The 27272-nt window shown below is 38.7% G+C and overlaps 1 protein-coding gene across 2 annotated transcripts in view; it reads left to right on the top strand.

Moving 5' to 3' along the window:
- The window catches only part of LOC121942392 (zeta-sarcoglycan), a 404536-nt gene that overhangs the window by 336743 nt on the left and 40521 nt on the right, over positions 1-27272 (top strand). For both annotated transcript variants that reach the window (XM_042485586.1, XM_042485585.1), the window contains exons 5-6: positions 3810-3932; positions 7884-7956. In XM_042485586.1, coding sequence (XP_042341520.1) covers positions 3810-3932; positions 7884-7956 — 196 coding nt within the window. The remainder of the gene's footprint in view (positions 1-3809; positions 3933-7883; positions 7957-27272) is intronic.

Here is a 27272-nt window from a genome sequence, read left to right as displayed (position 1 = left end):
CGCAACAGAGTCACGTCTTTTCAAAGTGTCTAAATTTCATCCGGTTTGCTGCAGAGAGACTTGATTTTCCATGCTTTGTGTTCTTTATTCTTTTCAATGTTGTCAGTGTTAACAGACATTCAGAACAAACATTTCAAAAGTGACTACAGCAATAATAAACCTTTCTTCCATTTCACAGTTTTAAAGGGGTTACTGACTGACACATCAATTAAAACTAAACTCAAAAAAAGTTTAAGAGCATTTTTTTTAAAAAAAACTACATAAAATGAACACATCCACTGTTTATTTTTTCCTTCATTGCTACACCTCATCAATGTTCCTTTGCCTAAAGAAAAAACGACTCAGCAGAGACATTTCCACCTGCCATTGCTCCACTATCTGTCAGTCTCTGTCTCGAAGCGATCATTTGAGAAAAATCACTTCCAGCTACGTTGTCTCATCTAGCTGCTGCTGGTGTGAGCGCACACATATATGGCACCAAATTGCTATTTGTTCATCACATAATCCTTTTTTTTTCTCCTTCACAGGTTCATTTCCATTTAGTGTTAAAGCCATTGGCACAATTTGTATGTATGCACACTTTACGGCCCTTTTGCAAAGACAAGATAGAGTCGTAATACTTGAGTTAGAGACCAGATCATTTTACTGGTGGTTGTCTCCTATCTGTAAATAAGCAAGAAATAATGAACAGTTAAATATTGCCTTTTATAACCCATTTGTCTGATGTTGCTGCTCTTCGTCTATAGTTGGTGTGTAAATGTGCCTAATATTTAGGAAAGCTTTGTTTCCCAAGTTCTCACATCAGTGAAGCTCTCCATCTTCTGCTGTTTCCGTATCTTTTATACACCCGTATTGGGAAGACAAGAAGCAGAAATTTTGTGAATAAACCACAAATCTTTGGAAATATGCTGACCTGCACCCATGTTGGAAATCTGCACTACGAGCTATATTATAGGACGAGAGCTGAACAGTCAAAGAGAACCAGCTAGATGTCTGAGACAGCAACTAGCACAGCACATCTCCAATTTAAACCAGCTTCACTTTCTCTTTATTGCTCCCTCTCAAACTTAAACCCCTTATTTTTTCTTTCTTTCATTCCCCTCTCCGTCTCTAACTGTCAAACCCCCACCTACCCCCTAAGTCTTTGCATACATTTGTAACACACATACACACGCTGTGCTTTAGGGCAAGCCTTTCACAACACAAATCTCAATTGCTTTTTCACACAGTCAGTGGAGGAGTGAGAGGCTTAAGGAGGGATAGATAGACAGGATAAAGACAGTGTGAGAGAGATGAGAAAAAGAGCTTAATCCCAGATTGATGGCTGCTAATAAAGTTTGATTATTACTGACAAGGCACTCTGGGTTTCTAATTGACACTTGTAATAGCCTGGGAGACCAGACAGTGGAGAAAAGGGGATAGAAAGAGAGGGAGAGCAAGACTTTTTATTTAGGCTCAGCGGGGTTGGCATGGAAGTACATCACAGTCCAAATCACAAAATGAAGGGAAACATGGATGAACAAGATGAACAAAAGGAAAACTGCCACTGTGACCACTGTTGGTAATTTGGCAGATTTCTCAGCAGATTTATCAACTTTTATCAATTTCACTGCCAATGTTTTCTTGACAAGGCACCAGCTACGTGTTTTGTCGGTTGCAGCAATTGGCAACAAATAATAGGTGACTTTGCTTTTAGATAACCATAGACAATACTACCCCTAAGAATGGAAATAATAGCAAATACAACCATGTGCAAATTCTGGTAATTTAACCATTCTGACATACATAGTTGCTTCCCAAAGAGAAGCATGACTAAAAGTGGTCTGAATCCATGTTCAGGTTTTTTACCCATTTTGAATATCATCAGCCTATTCAATGGCTGTTATCGAATATCATGTTACAACCATTTGAATGCTTCAGATGGGGCAAACTGCACCTACAAGTTGGCCAGAAGGTGCACATCCAATGTTGTGAGATGGTTTCATTTTCTATAGGTTTCATTTTTGTTAGGTTTCAGTGCCAGAAATACTTGGTTAGATTTAAAGAAAAAAAGATCAAAATAAGTACGGTATGTAACTTAAATTAGGTTACGTGCATTTTGTAACTGAAAATAAGTCGAATTTTGGTTTCACATGGGACACAAACAGCCATCTCCTTGGAGAAAGTCCTGTGTTTGACCCATCCATCTAACCCAACCTGAGTGGACTTTGTCATTCTTTATAGTAAGTCACCTGGCTTCCTCCTTTGCTCCATTTACAATTAGTACAGCCACTAGACTTTGCAACCTATAAACCTGAACATAAGCTGTAGAGTCATAAATCTATGCTCCTGGTGACAACTGACACTGGCCATTTCAAGGGCTGATAACATTTGAACCAGGTTTTATTTCATCATGTGTTGATGAAACATGGCTTGGATGGTAGTTTTGCTCTGTGTGTCCTGTGTTAGAAGGCAATTGCTTGGTAACCAAAACAGTGTTTTTGTTTCATTTGGTCTAAAAAGGCATCAACAACATAGAAGCAACTTTTTAAACGGGCAAAAATTCTAGAAAGAAATTACCTTTGTTGTGGACTTAACTATCCATTAAATCATTATCACTCAAGTTATAGTGGAGAACTTTTTTTAAGGAGTAGGGTTTTAAAATTACCCTTTATTTTCCTTTTTTTCCTTTTTCTACTGTCAACCCCACACCCCCGTTTGTAGAACAAACGCTTTTCAAATTGATCACTATTCACTTCTTTTCGACAGAAACTTGGCAACCAAAATACAACTTTCTTAATGTTCGTTCAGAGTGCACACTTCCACATGAGGTGGAAACTGTATAATTTGTCAAAATATTGTCTTCACCATTTTCTAAATTTGCTTTTCACACCCTGCCTATCCCTTCAAATGGTATATTTTGTCCTAAAGGCAAAATCATAAAGCGAAATGCTATTTTGTGTTAAAATTACATTTCTCAAGTTTTACAGGGACTTTACGAACTCCAAACACAAGGCAGTCGTGTCTGACTGCTGATTTTTGTTTTTAACACTTCACCTCTGAGGTCCCAGCTTGCAATTCATCCTCACTGTGACAGTGTGGGTACAATACCACTTCCATATTCACTACTTTGCTTCCATAAATAAGAGTAATTTACAGTTATCTATGGAATAATAATATTTAATGTTTTTTTATATTATTTTAAAGTTGTTTTGAGGGTGGCTACACCTAAGTAATAAACAAATTTAAAAAACTGTCTCACCAGTAGTAGTATCTAGCCACATAGATTAAGGTGTTGGTGCTAAGGTTTTTAGATGTTCCCTCTATTATGTATGCTCCCACCCCAGCACAACTGCAATAAATGGAATTCAGTGTTTGGCACCCAAAGCATTGGAAATATATCTCTCCAGACAGAGTCCCCATTTTACTTTGAATAATCCCCAGATCATACTGTCAACAGTTTTTTGACTGTGCCTTTAGTAGAAAGTAGTTCTGTTACCAGTATACAGCTTGTTCTGTAGTTTATCCAGATTTAGGTAGGACATTGTTCCAGTATTTGTCTATATGCTCCTACTCGTTTTATATCACAACAACTTGGATCATGTTAGTGTCCCGTGTGTCTGCTCTGATGTTGTCTTGTCACAGCAAGACAACACTTAGAGATGCTGGAGTTCAGAGTTCAAATCCCTCTGTTGTTGTTCAAGAAAAACCTCCCATGCACCAATGGTTCTGTAAGGAGCTTTGGATAAAAACATCTACTGGATGGCCTGTTTTATGTGCCTTGAATATTCTGAAATTTTAACCTCTCTCTTTCTTTCTCTTTCTCTCAGGTTCAGAAATGGTAGAGGCTCAGTGTCAGAGATTTGAGGTGAGAGGTACAGACGGAGAGAGAGTTCTGTTCTCTGCAGATGAAGAGGAGATCAGCATCGGCACCGAGAAACTTAGAGTCACAGGTATGGGCACACACAAAAAGTTCACACAACAAAGGGCTGAGCCCATAACCGAACCTGCAGCCGCTGCAGCGAGGATGCAGCCTCTGCACTCGGGGTGTCCATTCCACTAACTGAGCAGCTGGGTGCCCCAATTCTATTTTTTTTTTTTTTTTTGTAACGTGCCTTGTGGAGTTTTCAATAACTAGTAACGCTGTGAAGCATTTTTGTTAAATGTTTTCAGTCTTTGCTTAGGAAATGCATTTAGGATATTTGTTTAAGAACACACTCAATGCATTTTGGTGAGCCACACTGAATATAGACATACCTTTTGTTTGTTTACAACAACAAAAAAAAAACCTCCACAGGGCACCTTCAGTATTTGATATCTTTTAATTCAGGCAATTTCCATGTTCCCTAAATTTTGTGCAGTACAGATTAATTGCTTTGGAATTCCATAAAACAGAGTGAGACAGGTCCATTGTCTGACACCCAGAATGCTCTACCAAATGGAAATTAATTTTGCATCCAGATATCTGACACATAATCATAACATCATCATCTTGACTTGTTGCTGTCTGAACTGTAATTAAAAGGGCACTATCAATCACATCAGTACAAGGTAAAGCTATAAACAAATGCAAATCATGCTATATACATGTACTGTATATATCACTGCAGAGGTCACAGTTCTGCCTAGCTCCCACACTTATTTCCTGCACTCATGAGGGACTCATGCGAATATTTTTCATGATTCATGAGGGGGCAGACACAGCGGTGGACGAAGAGTGGCCTCAGACTAATTTGTGTAACAAGGTTACTTGAGGACACACAAGGTTTACAGTGCATACACACACTGTAAGCTGTTAAACAGAGTGCTCTTGATGAGTGCAGCCAAACATGACTTGGGTCAGCAAGCAGAGCAATTTTATGCAGAATTGAAAAAAAGAGGCCAGAACAAAAGAGAGATACAGTAGGAACACAGAGAAAGAGAAAGGAAGGGAAGAAGATACGAATGGATGAGCAGTCCAAGCAAAGCCAGGTGCGCTGAATTGCAGAAAAAAAGCAATTTATATGAGATGTAAAGAAAGAAGAGAAGAGTGAGAGGGAAATAGCATTTTAGTGCAATCCAGTATCTATTTTTCTTTCATTTACTCATTGTCTCTCATTAAATGTGAGCGAGGAAATCCATTGGAAGTGTGTGTGTTGTGTGTATGTGTGTGCGCGCACGCAGCTATATTTGCTGGTGTGTTTGAATATGTCAGTAATTCAATTTATTTTCCAGGAACATACATAATATGCATTTCCATAAAAGCACAATTTCAACTTTCAAGGTGAACTACACAAATACAAAAGCCCGGGTAATTGGGAAGATGTGTCCATTAGAGGCGCTCTGAAAGAATGCTGCCATAATTCACTGTTTGATGGAGGTCAGAGATAAAAAAAACAACTAAACAGTGGACAGAATACAAATATTAACACATCCTTTCAGCATATGCACTGAGGTCCAGTGGAGCCATGCTCTGACACTGTTTATTTATTATGTAGTTATGATTTTAATATTTAAGATTAACAGTGTTTCCATACATTGCTGCCCTCTGCAGTGGCAGGAAGCATACAGCAAAGACCACATAGCTTATGTGGAAGGCTGCATGTAAGCCTATTGTTTGTGAGAACCAGCCAATGCAAGCCAGTGCCATGGCAGCAGCTTGTGAGGTGAGATGCTGGTGGGCTTATGCTTGATTTCCATTTGTAAAAATACAAACCCAGTGTGAATTGTGTTGGTTCCAATGTACTGGCTTTGAAAACTCTTCATGGGTGTTGTGTACCACGACAGGTGGCACCCAAAAAGGCTATGAGAAGCTCATGAACATTTGAAGTACACAGCAGAGCACTCAGGAGAGTATTTCACGCAAATGTAAATATAGAGGTGAACCAAAAAGTAACACAGTCAGAAACTGGAACAGACATGGCTTGTGGTTGACAAAGTGAGAAACGTCATTGTATAGAGTAGCAATCAAACATAACACGCAAACCTTTAACTGCTATTTTGACCATTGTTTAGAGAACTGGGAGCGTTTTCTCTTTTCTTGTTTCCTCCTGTTGGCAGTTGCACAAACAGACGTTTGTGTGGTGTTCAGTGGGCCTTGGAATAAACCTCAGAAAACATGTGTCTCAACTGAAACAAAAGCAACCGTTCCCTCCAAGTTTTTGGTCCCTTTATAGGTACAGCTGCACCTTTATGGAGATGTGGTCCTCAGTTTGAAACAACGTTTCAAGTAGCCTTTTGTTATCGGTGGGCCTGGGTAAAGTTGCCTTGTGTGGTAGAAGATTTGTAGCAGCGCAGAATTTCCAACATGCTTCCTATAGCCTCAGCAGGAGCTGTGGCCAGTGCTCCCCCCAAGCATCTGTTCAGGGGCTGCAGGCCAAAGCAGAGGTGCTTGCTGCACACGGGGGGTTAAACACTGCATTATGTCAGAGCCAACCTTTTCTACCAATAATTATGTCCATACTGCACGCAACTGGCATTACTAAAATATGTTTTGTGTGAAATGTAATACCACTGAGGAAAAATCAAACAGAATTAGCAAAAAATTATGACTGAAGTGTGTTTGAGTACTTAAAAAGAACTTTTTTAACATTAGGGAAAGATTATACCTTTGATGTATTATTTTAAAAATCAAGAGGAGACACTACAGATGAAAACTATGGACTATTTTGCTTCCATAACATGTCTTCTTTTCAGACTCACATATTTTTCACATATAATTCATAGCCTAAATGACTTAGAATTGTATTCCTAAAAAACATAGTAAAAATTAATGTTGAATTACTTTTGACAAGATTTTCTGATTGACGGAGTGACAAAAAGAGATTTCCCAAATTTCTTCTGTGAAAATGTTTGACTCTAATATGTCAACCAAATGAAACAATATTTTTGAACGTGGCTTTATCCAGTGTTCAGATTTCTGTTCGAGAAATGTTGGCAAAAAAGTGCATACTTTACAATAAGCCTCATGTTGCATATTTAAACATAACATTTCAGGAAACTTGTAATACAAAAAGAGAATTGCATTTTTTATATGGTAATATCTGTCAGTAGAGATTTAAAGATTTAAAAGGGGGGGGGGGGGGTTCTTCTCATATTCAGAGCCAGAAATCTCTGATAGCACTTATATACAACAAACTTTCCACTTTTATTCCTTTCTATATTCTGATGGTTTTCAAAGAGGGGTTTGCTCATAAGTCATTCAAAGCCTGATTTATTTAATATTTTATTCCTAAAAACATGGTGAAATTGATGTTTTATGGTTGTTGACAGTATTTTCTGATTTATTGAGTAATAAAAAGATATTTCCCTCTGTAAAAATGCCTCCAATATGTCAACAAGATGAAACACGATTTTTTTTTAGCCTGGCTTTATCCAGTGTTCAGATTTATGTACTGGAAATGTGGGCAATCCATTGCATATTTAGTTAGCTATTGTTTCATTTGCATATTTAAGTGTACAGTTTCAGACAACTAAAATAATTGCCTCAAAGTAAAAAATAAATTAGGAAAGTTTCATAGTGATATAGTAAAAAAATTTTTAACCTTCTCACCTCTAGTGTCTCCCGTCAAGTCAAAACTGATTTAAATTGTGGGACAAGATATTACCTGTGGGACAGGATGTTGAAGTCCAACACCACCTAGCTCCCCATCTTTTTCATCTTCATAACATTGTTACTACCTGCTACCTGTGAAATGGGTTAGGCATTAGGGTTAGTATATGGGATTAGTATATATTGCTTTACTGAAATACTGTCATATTTGAAGATGATTTGCATGCCACAGATCTTTGCAGCGTGCCGTGCATTTTAAATGTCTGCCTCCGCTCCAAGAACAGAGGTGTGATGCAATAGAGTGCAGGCTTTCACACAAAAGATGGATGTGTTTTCTTATTCCTCCTTTCATCCACTCTTATCCTCTCTACAGGGAATGAAGGTGTGGTGTTCAGCCATTCTGTAGAGACATCACATGTAAGGGCAGAACCCTTCCAGGACCTAAAGTAAGTCCCCTAAATCATTTTCTAAGTATGCATAGATAGAGATGTGTGTATGTGGATGTGTGTGTGTGTGTGTGTGTGTGTGTGTGTGTGTAAGACAAGCATTCTGGCACACTGACTCATTTTACAAGTTCCCCTTGCCGTTAATATTTTAGTTGTGGTTGAATATTTATGAAATGTCTGTTCTTGTGAATAATTACTGAGATAGTAACACCACAAATAACAATTTTGGGAAAAATCTGTAAAAATTTAAGCTGCTGAGTTTGCTAACAAGTCAGACCTGTGGCACCAGTGTGCTCATGACTTCTAATCAGCTCTCTGCAGAGAGAGGTGTGCTGCTGAGTGGCAGTCTGACAGGCCCGACAGAGGGAACAAAAGTCCTCTGGGCTGCAGTGTTCAAGGGTCAGGCTGTCAACGAGTGGAGCCGTCCACTGATACATGCACTTGAACACATGTCGTACAAGGTTTGTGCTCAGTTTCTTACTAGGATAGTTTATGAGCTTTTTAGGTGGTGCTTGAATTCTATGAAGACACAGTTTGCATCAGACTCATCTCAAACTGATGTGAGCTAATGAGGGCTAGATCTTGTTTATCTTTTGTTTCTACAAATAGCATAAAAGACAATAAAAAACATTAAAAAAAAAAAAAACATCTGTAGGGTTGCCCTCCAGCAGTCATCCATAAGACTATACAATAAGCGACCATATGCCCCTCCAACAAACACTGTTATGTGAGAAACACATTCACATCATAGACATCACACATTCAGAGAAACCCCTGTCCAGTCACAGTATACATGTAGGTTGTAATTTCAGTTCATTCACATATAAATCCAGAACTGAGAACAGACATCTTCCTGTAGTTATAGTCTACAATCTCAAGATTGCGTGTTGTTGTCTGTTCTTAGTGCACAAGCTGGGAAGCCGTTATATGCTCTACTGCTCTCACTTGGTATAGCCTCCAAAAAAAAACTGAAATAAGAGAATTGGTCCATCTGCCTAATTTTAAAGCTCTCAGAAGTACAGAGGTGAATGAATCGGTTGGTACTTTTATTATTCATAGGTATTTTACTATTTCTGCATGTTTACTATCTTTTATGTTTCTATTGTGGTATTGTGTATCTGCATCCCCTCTCCTGAAGTGTGTTTTGTGTCTTTCAGGCACATATGAGGTTCCTTCATTACAGATGTCTCAGCTTCATTTGGGCAGTGTCAGACAAGATTTAGCTGGAGTGGCTTTAAGCCAGGGAGGAAAATACAAACAGCAGGGAAAGAAGGGAAAAAAGCAATGGTGGAAACCAAGATGCATAGAATGCTTTGTACAAGGAAAAGGTGAAAAGGGGAGGGTGCGATATAATTGACTGGACATAGAGAGAGGAAGCAGGGCTGGAGTAGGGGTGATGAAGAGGACAATCAAAAGATAGAAGAAAAATAAGACAGAGGGCAGATGAGGGTGACAGGGGGAAAGGGTTCAGGAGAAGGGGATGGAAGTTGGTGTATAGTGGAATAGATTAAATCGAACTGGCTCCTGCAGGGAGATTGAGTCGTAGCTGCAGCAGCACATAATGGGAAATAACAAAAAATATGATGGCATTCAGGGTCTCCAAAATCGCCTTTCTTTGTGGAAAAAAATGGAGATGTTTGAGATATTGAGCCAGAGTATAAAACGACTTGTCAACTGAAAAAGTTGCATGATTAGTGTGTTTTTCATCGGCTTGCTTTTAAAAGAAGCAGAGAATTTGGCAAGGCGATGTTCGGGTAGGCTGATGACACCACAAGACATGCCAGCCGTTATGAATTTTTAAATGTGAGGAATTGTAGGACAATGCCAGTTGCTTGATACTCTCCTAAAGCATTTCATTTCTTTATTCAATCAAGCATTTAATCAGCTTGCATTGAGCTTGGCAGCAGCACCATCAATGGCTTATCCCTCTCTAAAACATTTACAGGCACCTTAATGGAGTCTCTGTTGAAGCTAATATTCTTTTTCACTTTATAGCACTGAGTAAATTGCCTGCTCAAGTAGATGTTGAATTTCAGCTCAGTCAAGCTTTGTTAGCATTGCCTGAACCAAGACTATCTACCTCCCTTTATGTTGTACTTCTAGTTTGCATGTATTCTCACTCTGCCCTGGACCTTATTTCCTTGTTTTGTATGTAGTTGACTTAATGAAGTGTACAAGATGAGTATGGATAGTAAGACTAAGCAGTGCCTCGGATGCTCATAGATCTTAGATATGTGATTACCAAATCACATATGCAAGATTAACCGAAACTGTTACTGCAGTCTAGTATTCTCATTCTTTCTCTTACCATAATATTCCCCTTTCTGTACTCACAGTATAATTCAAATAACCTTAAAAAAAGTAAAAAAAAAAAAATGAAAACCCGTCAGACATGAAATAGATTCAGAAACAGAAAGAAATTGAATGATTTGACACAGAGGTATTTGGGTGGACAGAGAGAGACAAAAGAATGAAGCAAAGCAAAATGGGTAGGGTAGGAAATAGGACCCCATACGTGCTGAGGGATCAAAGGAGAGGAGAGGAAGGAGGCTTTTCAAGGGGTGGGTAAACTAGACAGAGTTAGATTAGGTGAAGGGAACTGAGAAGAGCAAGAGGGGAGGTGTGGAGTTAGGTGAGGATGGAAAACATACAGAGAGGAGGAGGAGCAAGAACATTGGGTCAATGTACAGGTCAGTGCAGATAAGCAAGCCGTTGAAATCTGCGGTGAAGGTAAAGAAAGAAGAAAGAAATATCTCCAGTGAGTGTGGTTGTAAACATATGGGCTGTTATATTTTTCATTAGGTTTAACTATTTTTATGAAATTAATGCTCCTATGGAGTTACATGAAAGAAATTATGCAGTTCAAAAGAACTCAGTGGATCGGTTTTGCCTGAATTGCCCTTGTCATCAACAGTGTCAAGCCAAACAAGAATGGCACCATTTAAAGAGAACTACACCCACTGTCAGTGTTCATACATGTAATTCCTATGGTCTAAAACAGTTTAAATGTTTTAGTAAACATGAACAAGTCTACCAGAAATCCACAAAAAAGAGTTCTAATGTCATAGGGTATACAGTCTGTAGCTGCTCCACAGACAATAAATGAGAAACATGTTATAGATGACACCAAGAGCATCCAGGGGGATCTTCTGACTTTAAGGATTCATTTTCCGTTTCATAACTGACAACACTACAGTAAGGAATGGTAATTATGAAGCCTTCTGGGTGCTGCCATCTTGGAAGGATAAACATCTGTAGCTATCATAGCTGCTGCTCAAAACCTTATTTTAATGATTAAACATCTGAAATGTACAAGTTTGTGCAAAAAAAGCATGGCCATTAAAAAGAAAAAAAGGCAAAGGAGTAAATTAGTAGAAACTTGAGTTATTTAATTATATCACTTGTTACATTAACATTAGCGTTGTGGTCCCTTTCTGGTGTTTGACATTAGCGCCCCCAGCTGTGAGTAATGCAAAACCTTAAAATATTTTAAGGCCCACATCTAATTTGCAAACGCATAGGTACAAGACCCTCAGAACTACAGCCAGATACCATATACACAATCACATGTAGAAAGATTAGCTAGCCAATGCTATGCTAACTAAAGGCTACAAACCAAAGGCTAAACATTAACCTTCCAGTATCTAGCAAAATGAAACTCAATGTTAGCCTGCCTTTGTGTCTGGCTATATATAGTTTATGTTTCGTGTTAGTTTAGCAGTTCTTTTCTATATTTACAGTAAACAACCAGCTAATGGCACTCGTACCCTTACCTTTTCAAAATGGCCGACTCGCCGATGATGGTAATACATTCCCATTCCCATAGAATAAACCTATTTTGGGAATAAAACTGAATGCAAACATCCTGAGGGTCCACAAAATAAATCTCCCATTCATCGTGCATGTAGCAACCTTTATACCAGATGATATCATGTTTATCAAGTTTGAGACTCGTCTGTTTTTTTGGCTTTGAGAGGGAGTAGCTCATGTTCACAAATATTGACTGAACATTCCTCTGCCATGGAAATAACATAATGGAATTCTCAATTTAGGTGATATTCCCCTTTAACAACATTGACATATACATATATTAACATAAAATTAACCACGCACGCATAAAAAAAATAAAGACACACGTTAATGAAACAAATGCAAACCATCTATTGAAAACACAACATAAATGTACTATCGCACCTTGTGCACATGAAGTTCAACCAACCAATTAAGTGGCACAAGCTGACACACAAAGAATCGTGGATTAAAACCCACATTAAGACACAAATTTATGGCATGCATGAGGTGAAACCACTAATCACCCCACACACAGCTCTGCTAGTGTAACTGTATGAATATATCAAGAACAGCAAGTGATGTGCATAAAGTGAAACATTCACACACACACAAACACACACACACATTGGGTTGACCTCTCTACTGCATCACCTACTGCAGGGTTAATGAAAACCATAGAAAAATAACACTGATAAAAAGGTGATTACATGCTTCACATACTCCCCCCTCTCTGTCGTCAGTCATTAGCTGTTAAATGGTAAGGAAAGAAACAACAGACTCAAGCGTAGTTATTAGAATGAAAATTATTTTCGTTTTTTAATTGAGGTATATATGAATAGATATTTCACGCCACTAGTAGAGATTGTATCAGCACAAAATAGAAAGTGCAGGTTCTCTTCTCTTTTTCTGATTCACAGGCCTTTTTTGTACACTCAAGATTTTAATCCCTCTCTGTTTGAAACGTTCTATCTTTCTATCTGCCTTTTTCTTCATGGTATCTTTGTCCTCATCTCTCTGCTTCCTAACTCTCTCTTGTTGACTAACTCTCTTACACCACTTTTGTCTTTGTCGTTCTCATTCTGTCTAGATCTTCCCACGTGTGCATTCCCTTCTTTCTGCCACCATCTCCCCCTCTTTTTCTGTCTCTTTATGAAAAGTAGAGCGTTATGCAGTGAAGGTAAATGGGACATGTAATGAGCGGATTGAAGTCCATTTAAAGCTAATGATCTATCTTACAGTTTAACAGTGAGCGAGGGGGGGAGAAGAAAAGAGGGAAACAGAAAGATAGATGGCGCACACTTTACATGATAACTTATATAGGTCAAGAAATCCAAATCAGGAAAGATAAAGTCTGGGTCAATCTGCATCTTGCATACTACACTGCATATTTCTTTAGTGTTGCACAGTCATTTGTAAGTAATTTGGTTTTATTGTAGGCTGGGAAAAGAATGACCAATGCAACAGGCTGAAAGGAGTGGATGAAAGATTGGATCAGACACTTTACGTCAAGTTATATTTAGGCAAACAAAAACCTGATGGCAAGTTGAACAAGCACTTGACAAGCTGAGAATCAAACACTACTCCAGTGTTGTGTTAGGTCAATGCCACAATCCTATAAGAATAAAAGCACTTGCGCTAAAACAAACTTTCAGCAAAAACACACATTTAAGCATTTGTTTTTGCCTTTGTGATTGAGTCAGAGTAGAAGTAAGGCTTGAAGTCATCCAATATGCCAATCAAAGTGACCAAAGAGGTATGCAGTTAAGACTTCGATTGTTGTTGGTTAAAAAGCTACAGGAGTCTTGTCGTGGCTAGCAGATGTGAGTAAAACTAAAGAGGCATGAATGCACAACACAGCACTGGAACTGGGTTATGCTAGCAGCACAGAAACAAAATGCTCAGCAGCTGGCTTTCCAGAGAACACTCCAGGAACACGATGTCGTGCGTTCTAAAAGCCTACAGTGTGATCGCCACTGTGAGTCGTGTTCACACTATTGTGCTTTTTTTTTCTTTCTTTTTTTCCAAACTGCTTTTTCCACTTTAAAGTGAACTGGGAGCGGCCGGGAGGCAGACAGAAAGCAGTCGCTTTGGAGAAAAATGCTGTGCCTGGCATCTTTTTAAAGCAGCACAGTTCAAAACCTTAAAGAAGCATTCACGATAGTGACTGACTAAATAACATGAAAAAAGACACGCGGATCGACAAATCGCAGGCAGCCAACAACAACAACAACAACACCAAACAGACTGAAAATGGAGGAAGTAGCTCTGGAAAAGTTGCTAGTGGATGTTTCTCTGACTAGAGCACATTGGCTGTTGTAGCTGGTACATTTTACTGATAGAGGCAGTGACTCCAGAGAGTCTCTGTGATAACAAAATGTGCTTTTCATTATCAGTACAACTTGTGGCTGAATGCAGCCTTAGATAGCCGAGAAAAGTTCCCACATGCAAAGGTAACAATACTTACTGGACATACTATATAACTGGAATAACTTGACACAACTCATCTCAGATGATAAATGATCACTCTTTTTTCTGTGAGCTTTGGATACATGACTGAATTGCTAAAAAAACAGACAGTGCGAAGTTGGACTATGCACCATGCCACAATTTAAAAACTGCTCAGAAATGGCCGGGCAATGTGACAAAGAGCTCAAGGAATGGTCCTTGTCCTAGTCTCTAAATTCCCCAGATGTCAACCTGATCGAGCATTGGTGGGACATGCTGGTACCCTGGATCTATGGTGGGGCCTGCTTGGATTGGCTCTGACATGTCAAAGCATGGACACGGGACCTCTGGAGGGTGTCCTGTGGTGTCTGGCACCAGGTTGTTGATGGCAGATCATGTGAGTCCCATGGTTTTTAGGTTTTTAGGTTGGGCACCAGCACACCCCATGGATGCTCAGTCAGATTGGCTTGTGCATTTAAATACATATACAAATACCTTTTTTTTACTTTTCATAATGTCACCCACACGTTTGCCTCAGTGCAAACATCCATGTATTGACAGTATGTTTTGATTACTGGCTAAAAAGATCAATCAGTGTCAAGAAAGTTCACTGGATTCAACATTGACACATTTGCTACGGGAGTGTATCTTTGCTCCCATGATCCTCTCTTCCCAAGTTCAATATTTTGCCAACACTCATAACCCCTCCATCGTTTCAGTGCCACATTCCTTTTCACTCTCTGTCCCTTTTCTAGCTTTGATAAACTCAGCATGTTGATACATAAAACATATCAGATTGAGAGCCAGAATTTATAAGATAAAAATTGGTGAATAAGAGTGCCTGTGAAGGTTTTAGATCCCTTGGGAATAGTCAGTTGTTATGGATATTTGACCTTAACCTGACCTACTTCCTAACCATCACTTGTGTAGAAATGGGAAAGAAACCTGACCCTAGACCTCTTTTAGAACATTACTTTCCCTTAATTTATTGGTTAGTTGCCATTTCTTAAATATATTTATTCTTTTTGGCTGCAAATCATTTCAGAACTGCTGTCCTAACAGAAAGACCAACTACGTTTAGACTAAGACCTACGTCAGCACAATTTACCTTACAAATCCTGTTATATCACATATCAGTAATGTCTGTTGGGCCGGAGATATACTTGCATTCATGTACGAGTCCAGGTGCATCCAGCTGTATCATGAGCGTTCTTGTATACATACTTGCCTTTAGGCGATGCATGTTACTGGAGGATATCTCTAGAGGGCACACAAGAGAGCTCAGGCCATATACAACCATTGGATGTGTGGGATGTCAACAACAGTCATGGCAACACTCGAGGAGGTTACTATCATGGTAATGCTGAGATCAAGGCAGAAAAGGCGACAGTGGCAACAATTTGGTCGGACGTAAGGTCTCTAAATCAAGCCTGTCAGGACAATGGGGAGTACATGTCTCTTGTATTGTGTCTACACAGTTACATCGGCTGTGCCTATTCACTGTCCCTGCAGTTTATACATACCATACATACTGCATCTCATGTGCGCACAGCCAATGCGGCCAAGCGACGCAGGGGGACACGTGACAGCCATCATGCTTACGTTTATCTCCAGCCTAACTTCTTCTCAGTTACTGATATTGCATTACCATCCACAGAAGATGCCTATTGCATCAACAACAACAATGCTAAGGGCATCTGGCATCAGGATGCTGGTGAAAGCATGGAATAAAAACCAAGGAATTTAGTGTTAATCAGATGCAAACATGGGAGTGTGTACTCATTTGAGCTTCCACAGTGGCAACACAGTTGTTGTTGTTTGAAATGAATTAGTCATAAGTGTTTTTCCATGCTGTACTATTTTCATGACCTTAATCAAACCATACTTCAGCCCTGAGTGACATCAGTCAAATCCCAAGTCATCTTTATGGTGCATTTTGAGCAAATCAAAGACAAATCAAGTCATAAATAGACTTTCAAACAAGTTTCCTGTTATCTTAAGTGTTTCCATGATTGAGTGTGTGTGTGTGTGTGTGTGTGTGTGTATCGACTGTGATTTAAGGCTTCAACTTCAGGCTTTCTTCAATATTTAGTCTTAACTCACAAATATACCCCAGTTTCTGTTGTTTCCTGCATTTTCTCACAATTGTTGTTTTCTTTAACCCTTTTTTTCTCTCTCTCTCTCCCTCTCCTAACATATTTGCATTTGAACCACCTATGATGTAACTTGCTCATGATGCAACTAACTCATGACATTGATTGATTAAAATAAAAAAAACAATATTTTAAACATTTTTCACTTTTTTGATAAACTACAGTATCTGTTGGTCAACTACCGTATAGCTCCCTTTTCCTTCATATCATATGCTCTGCTAACAATATTTTACTTGCATGTGACTATTTTATAGCGATGACAACATCAAACCTGAGAGTGTTGTACTCGTTGTTGTTGGGGTGTATGTCACTCTATGTAATACACTTGTGATGTGGTTAGAAAAGGAGGAAGTGTTAGCATTTGAAAAATTCAAGCAATATTTATGGAAAAGTGAATGACATGAGCCATGAAATCACTCAATAAACACTGACAGCAAGTTGCAAAGGTGTAGACAGAGATTAAGGTAAAGAGGGAAGGACTTTAATCAGTCTGTAAAAAAATGAAGGACAGCTAAACAGACAGATGAGTGGCTGGAAAGCTAGATTGACAACTCGGCAGGCAGACAGCCTTGATGGAGCTGTAATCTGCATATTTTAATTTAAATCCTATTTTAGTTTTTTCTTTTTTTTTTTCAATACCTATTTTTGGTGTTAAGCTGTGGTTTTTGGTACCACATTCCCCAGTGATCACTTGTCCAAAAAGCAGTATAGGTGGCCACAACATATTTCTCTTAAGAATTTTTGATGGTGAAATTTTAGGTTCTGGATATTGTTGTCTTTTCCTGAGAAAAAGCTGTAACTGGCAAAAATGACAATATTTGTACATATGGCATTATTGTTAAAAATATGTTCAGAAACTACTATTGAGCCTACAGTACCCATACATGGACATATAGACTAGATAGGTGGACAATCTTACAGCATGTTTAGGTCATCAACAGGTCATCAACAGATATATATATATATAGTATAATCTATATAGTAAATATATATAGTAATATATATACCATTCAGTTAAGCATTGTCACATTTACCAGAAGCGCATAGCATATTCTGGCACAAAGGGAACAGCAGACATACTTGATGGAGCTCTTATCTGCACATTTTAATGTTAAACTCAAAGAGAAATTTTTTCATTCCCTTTTGCCTATGCACGCTAGCTGCTCATCTCATCCAGTTAACGATCTGTACCATCTTCTGATCTGAACACCAATCAATATACCACGCAGTACTCCAAACTTGTCCAAAAACTGCTGCTATAGAGTGGCCAAAAAAAGAACTGCATGAGGATTCTACCACCTGCTCTACGCAACCAGGTTCAGCAACATTGTTGTCATTTAAAAGTATGAGAGAGGGACTCAAACTGATACAAAAAGATGACACACATTTGTCATTTGGCTTATATTGTGGGAAAATCATGTTTAGCAACTCTAGGTAATTGGAGACTACAGTACCCATACAGGGTGAATATATGAACTACCATACCCTCAACTAATCCTATTTCAGCATGTTATAGGTACAGCGTTCCAGAAGAGCGGTCACTATATATATATATATATATATATATATATATATATATATATATATATATATATATATATATATATATATATATATATATATATATATATATATATATATATATATATATATATATATATATATATATATATATATATATATATATATATATATATATATATATATATATATATATATATATATATATATATATATATATATATATATATATATATACACCATTCAGTTATGCATTGCATCACATTTACCAGAGCGCAGAGCATATTCTGGGCACAAATGGAACAGCAGAATACTAGGCGCACATGAAGTGAAACTCAAAGAAATGTTTGCATTCCCTTTGCCTATGCAGCAGCTGCTCATCTCATCCAGTTATCGGATCTGACCAGCTCTGACTGAATCACCAGATCAATTATCCATCTCGTGACTCAAACTTCAAAAACTGCTGCTGAGGAAAAAAAAAAGAACTCATGAGGAATTCCACCTGCTCTGCGCACCCAGACCTGCAACATTGTCAGTTTAAAGTCGAGAGAGGGGAGGCAATATGATAAAAAAGGGACACACATTTCATTCTTATTTTGTGGGAAACCTTGCACAGGTATTGACTCAAAATAAGGGGGAAATAGAACACCGACCTCAACTAATCTTCGAGTTTATAGTGCAGCGGTCACCTTGACAACAACATGCGTAACAAAGCATAATCCAGTGGATGACTCCCATCGGGGCAGCACCACAGCAAAACACAACCGCATGGAAGAGAACTACTTTGACAGAAACACAAAAATCAATCAACAATTAACTGACCCGAAAGGTTTGAGGACTCTCACCCAGCAGCATCGCTGCCCTGATGCTCGTGACAGTGGGTTACCTCAGGTCTCTAACTTCATCTGATGCTTGGCTCCACAGCAGAGAGAAACAAGCTGCCGCACAGTCAATATCTCCCTGTTTCTATCCACTCTTTCATCCTCTTATCCCTCCCTTGGTGCCTTCTTCTCCTCTATCCAAGTCCTGGGGTCATGAGAAGGCTCCCTGGGGAGAGTTAGCCCCAACACAGGCAAGGGCATCGGAGGAGGATTTGTGCTGTGTGCCCCTTCCCCCACATGCCTCGCTCTATTTCCATGCATCTATCTATCCTTCCATCCGAGAAAGTTAAAGAGGACTGCGGAAGAACTCGGAGCCCTATCAGAATCAGGGGCATGGGAAAGGATTTTATTAAGAATGGGCTGAATACTTTGGGGTAATGGTTTGAAAAGTGGGCTCGGGACAATAAGTTCCTTAGATACAGAGCCAGATATAAAATAATTTGTCTTTATAGAAAGAGCACACGCACACACACACACACACACACACACACACACACACCATTTTCCACACAAAAGACAGTTATTAAAAACTTCTTTACATGATTTACACTACAGATTGGTGTTCGTGATGTGGCAAAGAAAAGGAAAATCTCAACTTACTTGACCTTTTATCTGCAGCATCAATCTTTGTTATCCACTTTAGTTTCATACTAAGTCTGAAAAGAGTTTAATAAAAATCAGCGGCCATTCTGATGCTGAAGATGTTAGAGGATGTTACTGATACAAATTTGCTTCTCATTTATTTCTATGTGGGACAGCGAAAGACACATTTGCCTTCTAAATTGACCCACCTCCTTTGCTTTGCTCCAAAGTTCAATCAGATTGAACTTGGACGCACGGAATCGTGACGCTCCCCAGTGTCCAGTAGAGAGAGGGGGTGGGATTGATACCTCATGCAGGAAATATTGATTGTTTATCTTCTTCTTTTATAACTGCACTACAAAATAATCCAATCAGAGTAGAGAGGATGCTGCTTGGATACAGTGAGTGTAAGAAAGTGACTATAGCAGTTACAGCTTTGTGGACTGCTGGTGTTAACACACCATGCTATCTTCTGCATTTTATGCTCACAACCCTGCCAGTGCTATTTCCTGTCCACTCCTGATTCTGGCCACACAATCATTGATGGTTCACATATATCAAGGCAAGGTTGAAGCTGCTGGCTAGGACATACGGAGCCTTAAAATAGCAGCAAACAGCTATTGCTATGTTAAGATTTAATGGATTAATGCCGTCCCAAGCAGAGAATGAAGTCATGCTATGTATGCCGTTATCCAAGTTTCTCTATTCTTTGTTGTGGTAGCTGGTCTGGCTGTGCGTGCATGTGAGCCCCTGTGAGTCCATGTGAGACCCTGTCAGTCCATGTGAGCCCCTGTCAGTCCATGTGTGTGTATTCTACTGACTAGCAAAACGCTCTGCGCTGCACTCATAAAGTGTTTACTAGGGCTGTACCCAATTCAGAATTATGCCAATACAGATATTCAGATATTGTTTTCCATATAAAGTTTTAAAGTTTGAACAGGGCTCAGCATCATATAGTAAACGAGCTAATAGGACTAATGACGGATCACACATTTTTGCGATCACGGCGGTCTCTCTCTCCCTCCCTGCCCCTGTCTGCACATCTGCAACTGCAAAGTAGCGTAATATATATATAAAATAGCGTGAAAGTCAAGAGCGCTTACTCTGAGGCAACATCAGTGGACCAAAATGTCTGTGGACCAGAAGTACACTACACAGGAAAATGACTGCACGACTTTAAGCAATCTTAGCCGACTGAGCGTCTCTGACTGATGATTCGTGTGGATTTGAGTTTTTTTGGACACCTTCCCTTGTGCCTCTTTTGCCTAAACCTAACCATCCGTTACTTTGGTACCTAATACTAACCATTGTTGGTTTCCTTGTGCTGTTGTGTAAACATAAGGACTGTGCTGCATCATCCCACCATGTGCATTTGTTGACATCATGGTAACCACATCCCAGAGCATAAACAGCTGACAATTACATTTTCCCTTGTTTTGGGAGCCATAGGCTACACTCATACTTTAAGATGTGCATTTAAAACATCTTATTCAAAAGGAGCATCTTATTTTACACTTTGAAGATCACTTCACAAGTTTATCAGTTTGCTATTAGAAAACTAAAATAGTTGATATCCGATGCCATAATACTAGATTATTTGTATAGCAAATAAATTTACTTCTTCCTTTTATAATTAACCGTCCTCAGGAGGGTAACACGCTCTTTTGACACACTTTCCTCTCTCACTTCTCTCTGCAAACACACACCCTCAAATAACAAACACTTCACTTCCATATGTCACGCTTTGCCTTAGTTTTCAACGCTGTTTTTTTAAAAAATATATATTATTATTAATTTTTAGCATAACAACTTGTATCCATTTATTTATTTCCCCTGGAATTCTTAATTGTATTCTTATTCTTAGGTATACTTCAATTCTAGGTTACACTATTAGCACATTAGGGTTCTGTGTGTAATTTTTGCACTTTGGGTGCAAATCATTACCCTGACCACTGGTGCCTAATATCTGGTCTATACAGCATTTTAGTCAACCTTCTTTCGTTTAAAATATCAGTGAAATGGAGGAGTGTCTAATTTCTTTGGGGTTTAGAAATCCACAGTTCAAGCAATGATGATACCTAAACTCCAGTGTGACCACCACTACTTCAAGCCCCATAGCTGACTGCTTTATTCATCCATCATTTCCCAAGTGGGAAACCCCCAAAACAGAGCAATTTATGAGACTAGGATTTTGTTTAACCCTCCCCTCCACAACTACTCCCCGAGGGTGTTACTCTTAATGAGAATGTTTCTTTCACCCTTCTGATTTTTATTTCATACTCTTGGAGGTTATATTTTTTATTTTTTATATCCCAAACCAACTGTGCTCAGTAAGCTTTGCGTTGGGAGATCAAACCCTCACAGAGTCAAAGGTGGATTTGTTCTTGTTCTCTATCAATCCCTCTACAGTATGTTTCTGTCTAAATTAAGCCAGATCCCACAGTGAGGTCAACCCCTGAAAGTAGCTTGGTGGAGTCGGTTGGTCCCTTTGTTCTGTCCTTCTCATTGTCTAATCCAGTGGTTTTTAATCCCGGTTCTCGGGAGAGCTGCTGGTTTCTCTTAGTGGGCAGGTTACTGCTGTCAATTGCATTAACCTGGTGTAAAACTGCAGCTGATTGAATAACAAGAATGATAGCCAGCAGGGCTCTGAGTCCTGAACACCAAGAGAGATCCATTGTTTCAAACAAAATAAGGTACTCTGCCCTCATGTCTGCCATTCATCTCTCCATCCCAGCAAGTAAGATACTGACCTCTACGTGTCGATGAAAAAATTTAGAGAGAAGAATCTCTGTTTCCTCCACTTCCTCCAGTTTACTCTATGTCTTTTTCTTCCTAGCCTTCCATATCATGAATGCACAGCTGTAGTTTGCTAATTCTTAGTTGGGGCCAAAAGTTGTTTTACATGTTTCTCTGTAGTAGGTCCCTAAATGACATGGGTGCTAATGTGGCTTAATTACTCTGAGTTCTAGGGGTATGTCCAATTTAACCCAATTACAGACTATAAAGTTTTAGAGTCCTTGAATTGTGGAAATGATTCACCCTATGGCCTCCATTTCCTCTCCTTTCTCACCCATGCATGCAACAGTTCACTCAAATCTGAATACGGTTCCAAACAACTAAAGTTGATGTTTGGTCAGAAAATGCATTGTATCATTTTAACCACTTTCCCACACTGACACCACTAACACCCGCTAACATGTAGCTTTTATATGTAATGGAAGCAAGGATACAATCAGCCCTAACACCTAGATCACTGTCTCTGTATTTGTGAGTATCCATTGTTTCCAACTCTGTTCGGCTCTGATCAACCATAATGGAAATACAACAATCAGGTTTTGTTGATTTTACACACTGATTTTAGCCCTTTTAGCGGCGAGATGCAATGACGGGCCACCATGCAGTGCTCGAACACGAATTCAAATTAAATTGGCAGTGAGTAGAGGAATAATCACTAAAACATTTTGACTGGTATCCATGCTGCTTAATTGTTCACTAACCTGTTTCCCAACCAATGTTGTACTTAACACACCAGTAAAAAAAAATTGACAAGAAGGCAAACTCGTCTACTAAACAGCAGTAAATAAGTTCTGGTCTAATGGGAAAGCAATCTATCACCTATTTCTAGTGAGTGTCCTCATGCATTTGTGTCCTAAAGTGTGGATTTTTGCTTTTTTTTTTTTTTTCAGGGTCAGGGAGACCACTGAACTATATATATATATATATATATATATATATATATATATATATATATATATATATATAGCAGAAGAGTCCATTAAGTTATCATATATATATGATAACTTAATGGACTCTTCTGCTCAAACTTGTATGGCGTCTGCAGTAATTTTAAGTGCATTGATTGCATTTCGCTTTTTCCATTGATTTTTAGAACAGGTGAGTAACTTGTAGTTCAGTGTCTTTGTTTGCTTATTACACTGGCTATATTTTAAAATGTGTGTTGTATTATTGTATGGTAGCAGGCTGTGTGAGAATTCTTCAAACAAAATGCAAATTACATGGATGGAATAAAGGAAGTGACTGTTTGTCCACCCACAATGTGTAACTGGGAAAAGCATGGTGTTTATAAGTCCAACCATGTTTATTTCACTGCAATATTTTGCTCAACAATTTGGCCAGTCTTATTTGTCATCAAGATTACATAATTGTGTGATTTCCTGCTCTGAATCTGCAGTTTCTATGACATTTTCATTCACAAAGATCAAACGTGTCTCTGTGTGCGTTCCAGGACAATACAACGTTCGTGTGCATTTTGAAGTTGCTGTTCACAGGTGGAAAAGTAAGCAAAATGTAGTTTTTGTATGGCTTTGTTTGCCCTAATTCAGTAGATATATAGAAAATCTTTTTGGTCCCTGCATTATCTTTTGTCGCTTTCCGTTGTTTTTGTACACATCTGGCTTTGAAAAAATAATCTTGCCATCAAGAAAAAAAGACTAAAACCAGTGGATACAGACAAGAAGAATAAAAAAAATATGTGATTCTAAGCACACAGCATGTTCATTATCTTGAATATTTAAATGGGCCAAAGTCAGAGGTTTAACAAATAGCCCACAGTGCCTTGAACCTTCACATTACAGAAGTATACTTCACATTTGTGTCTTGATTGAGGTTACAGTCCTCAAGTGCCTGGTAGAAACAACAATGTGATATGAATTAGGCTCTCTTCCCATGCAACATTTTGAGGGAGTCTCAGAGCAGAGTTGATTTAACCAGGTTTTCTTCTCTGAAGCAGCCAGATGGAGGGGCATGGTGTGGGATGGCAAAGTACAGCACCTAATTAGCTCCACAAAAACTCAGAGAGTAAGCCCGCCCCTAGCTGTTTTTTGATTAAAAAGTTGGGGTTTGTGTCAAAGTAATTGGAAATCATTAAAATTTAGAAAGAGCCACATTCTCTTTGAACTGTGCCTTTGGGAAAAGCTTCTCTTCACACTAGAGTTCCCATTAAAGAATAGCAGTTCACACACATGATGGTTTTTGAACAATGCCTGTTTTTTTATGCTTAGGGTCAACTTGATACAAGGATCGATTGCAAGTTTGGCAGAAGAAAAAAAAAATCTTAGGCTTTGATTTGATCTTTTGTACCTCTCTCCATTCTTTTCACATTTTCAGCAGGGATCACCACAAGCAATGCTGTTTTACAAATTTGGACTGTTGGTCTCCCAAAATGATTATGCTGAGAGTTGATCAAAATCTTTACATAACAGCTAAATTCACCACCTATTCACTTTTTTTTTTTTACAACTTTTTCCATAAAACATTTGAGTTGTCAACAGGTGGGTAAACCAAAACCACATTTGAGCCCCTTAAAAAGACACATTAACTTTCCACTAATTTGCTGTCTTGCGATTGGATTTTGGATGCATCTAACACCTCCCTTTTTCCTTGGTACAACAAGGACAATCAGCCCGGCCCTGCTCTGTTCTGTCTCCCATCGATTAGACACACAGGGAAATCATTGAAAACAAAGAGAGACGGAAGGCTGGCCGAATAACAAGCGAGCTCAGTTATGGGAACGATCCATAATGTATCTGAATTTCTGTGTGTTTTTGTGTGTTTGTTAGATTGCCATGTTCTACAAATTTAAAGTAGTACTTTTTTCTCCCAGATGTCAACATTTGGAAATAAGTGTCCTACATTTTAGGGAGCTGATGTGATAACGTTGCAGCCATTGGGGATATCCTGATCAAATTCCTCGTCCCCTTTCCTGATGGTGGTTGGTTATTACTTCTTATTTGATATTTTTATTTTCCCATATAATACAGCTATGCCGTACATCAGTGGGATATACGTTAATAAATCCAATTTAACTGAGGTAAGATATACTTGACAATTTAATATCTGCATAGCCTGCAGATATTAGATATTTTCTTTAATGACCATGACTGTCTGGAACTTTTTGCAGGGCGTTTGAGTTTAAAACATTGCAAGGTCGAAACTGATTGTATCTCAGACAAAGCAAGAAAGAGCACATTTGAAACTAAATTATATCTTGTGATGAGCAAGTAACTTTTAGCAACTGGATTAAAAACACAACAAAGGAGCTATCTAGTCATACAGTTAAGTTCTGGTTTGTGAGCAAAAAGAAGAAAAAGATGAAGCCACACATTGTTGAAGTGGTAAGATGAAGAGATGCAGGAGCTTTTTACAGTTTGGGCAAATTTCCAACATTAAGATTAGTGAAGCCTTTTCCAATTATGGAACTGTCCAGAGGACAAACCAACCCTGTCTCCTAGAAATCAATGTATGTAGTACTTATTTGTTTTTGTCAAATTATGTTTTTGGGAAACAGAACTGTTGACTGCATTATGTTCACTGGCATTTTTTTTTTTCTAGCGTAGGAAGTGCTGCCTTTTAGTACAGTAAACAAGTCTGAGGTAGGTGGCCAGGGTGGGTGGTAGGCTCACAATGCTCATGACTTTGATGCTAGAAATTGGGATTTACCTTTTTTTAGTTTCTCCTGAGCAATTGTGCTTTTGGTTTAATGCTAAAAAAAAGTACACATATCCCCTCTAATGCTTTAATGTGACTGTTAATGTATTTATATTTAGCCAAAAATCACAGTATTCTCTTAACCTTTAACAAGTACTAAGTTTTCAAGCATGCCCTGCAGAGGGAATCCTCTTGAATGTTGATGTAACACCAACAACAGAATAAGGTGTGTTAAACAAGGTTCCAGTGACCATGGAAAACCTGAAAAAGTCATTGAATGTCACAATCTTGTTGTTCAGGTCTGGAAAGTCATTGAATTAGTACAGTTATTGGAAATTTTGTGTAATAAATTTGTTAATAAGTTGTTTCTTCCATGGATAACCTTCCATGTAATGTAACATGACAGCAAATTAATTTTTTGTAGCTGTTGACGAAGTGTAGCTTTAACATGCGCCAATGCGTGACAACATTTTGCTTACCATCATGAATGTATCTTCAAACCCCCCCCCCCCCCCCCCCCCCCCCCCCCACAGTCCAGCAAGCTGGAATTAACATGTAGGGTCATAAATCAAAAGTTTCCATATCTATGTGCACCACTACAAGAAATTGTATTGAGATGGAGCAAAGTTTGTGTTATGCATTATTAATGGTAATAGAAATTTTGTCATAGGTCCTTAAAAAGTCATGGAAAAGTTTTGAAATTGGGTCCATCCAAATGTGGGGGAACCCTTGTTCACAATGCTTGCTGTAAATATGTACAGCACTCACCATGTTAGTGTTGATGTCTCCTGTCCTAACTTACTGCCCTCACAAGTCATTGGGTGATTACAATGATTTTTTTTTTTTTGTGTGTGTGTGTGTGTGTGTGATTTTTTTAATTAGTTCACAGAGCTTTCAAACTGCGCCTCAGTAAACTGTATTGTTGTTTCATCTCTGTTTGTCTTTGTTGATTGTTGTTTATCTTTGTCAGTTATTGTTTATCAACTGCTGTTTATCATTGGATGCTGTTGTACACATCTTGAGGGGGAATATGTGAAAACAACAACAGCCAGTTAATATTCAACAGTCTAGCCATATTGCCACACATCTGTTCCTTGTGTGAATGTAAGCACTGTGTCAGTGTGTGTGTGTGTGTGTTGTGTGTGTGTGTGTGTGTGTGTGTGTGTGTGTGTGTGTGTGTGTGAGCTCAGCTGTTGGGTGTATCTGTGTGTGGGTTGCAAAGATAGACGGCTGTTAATATCAGATTTTGCGACAGAGCCAAATGTTCCACTGTGGATAAAGACTATTACAAATGGCTAGAGGCTGTTTTGGCGAGACACTGAAATCACAGCAGATAAATAACATTAGGAAAACAACAGAATTCACTTGCTCTCTCATACACACACACACACACACACACACATAGATACTAAGACACACTCGCAAATATCCAAACACCTTGTATATATGCACGCACATGCTCCTAATCCAAACACAGTGCCAAGCAGCTGTATTG

Source organism: Plectropomus leopardus, chromosome 4 (genome assembly GCF_008729295.1).
Source record: "Plectropomus leopardus isolate mb chromosome 4, YSFRI_Pleo_2.0, whole genome shotgun sequence".
NCBI classification, from domain to species: domain Eukaryota; kingdom Metazoa; phylum Chordata; class Actinopteri; order Perciformes; family Serranidae; genus Plectropomus; species Plectropomus leopardus.
Note: the sequence above shows the minus strand (reverse complement) of the source record. Positions and strands in the feature narration are given on the sequence as shown.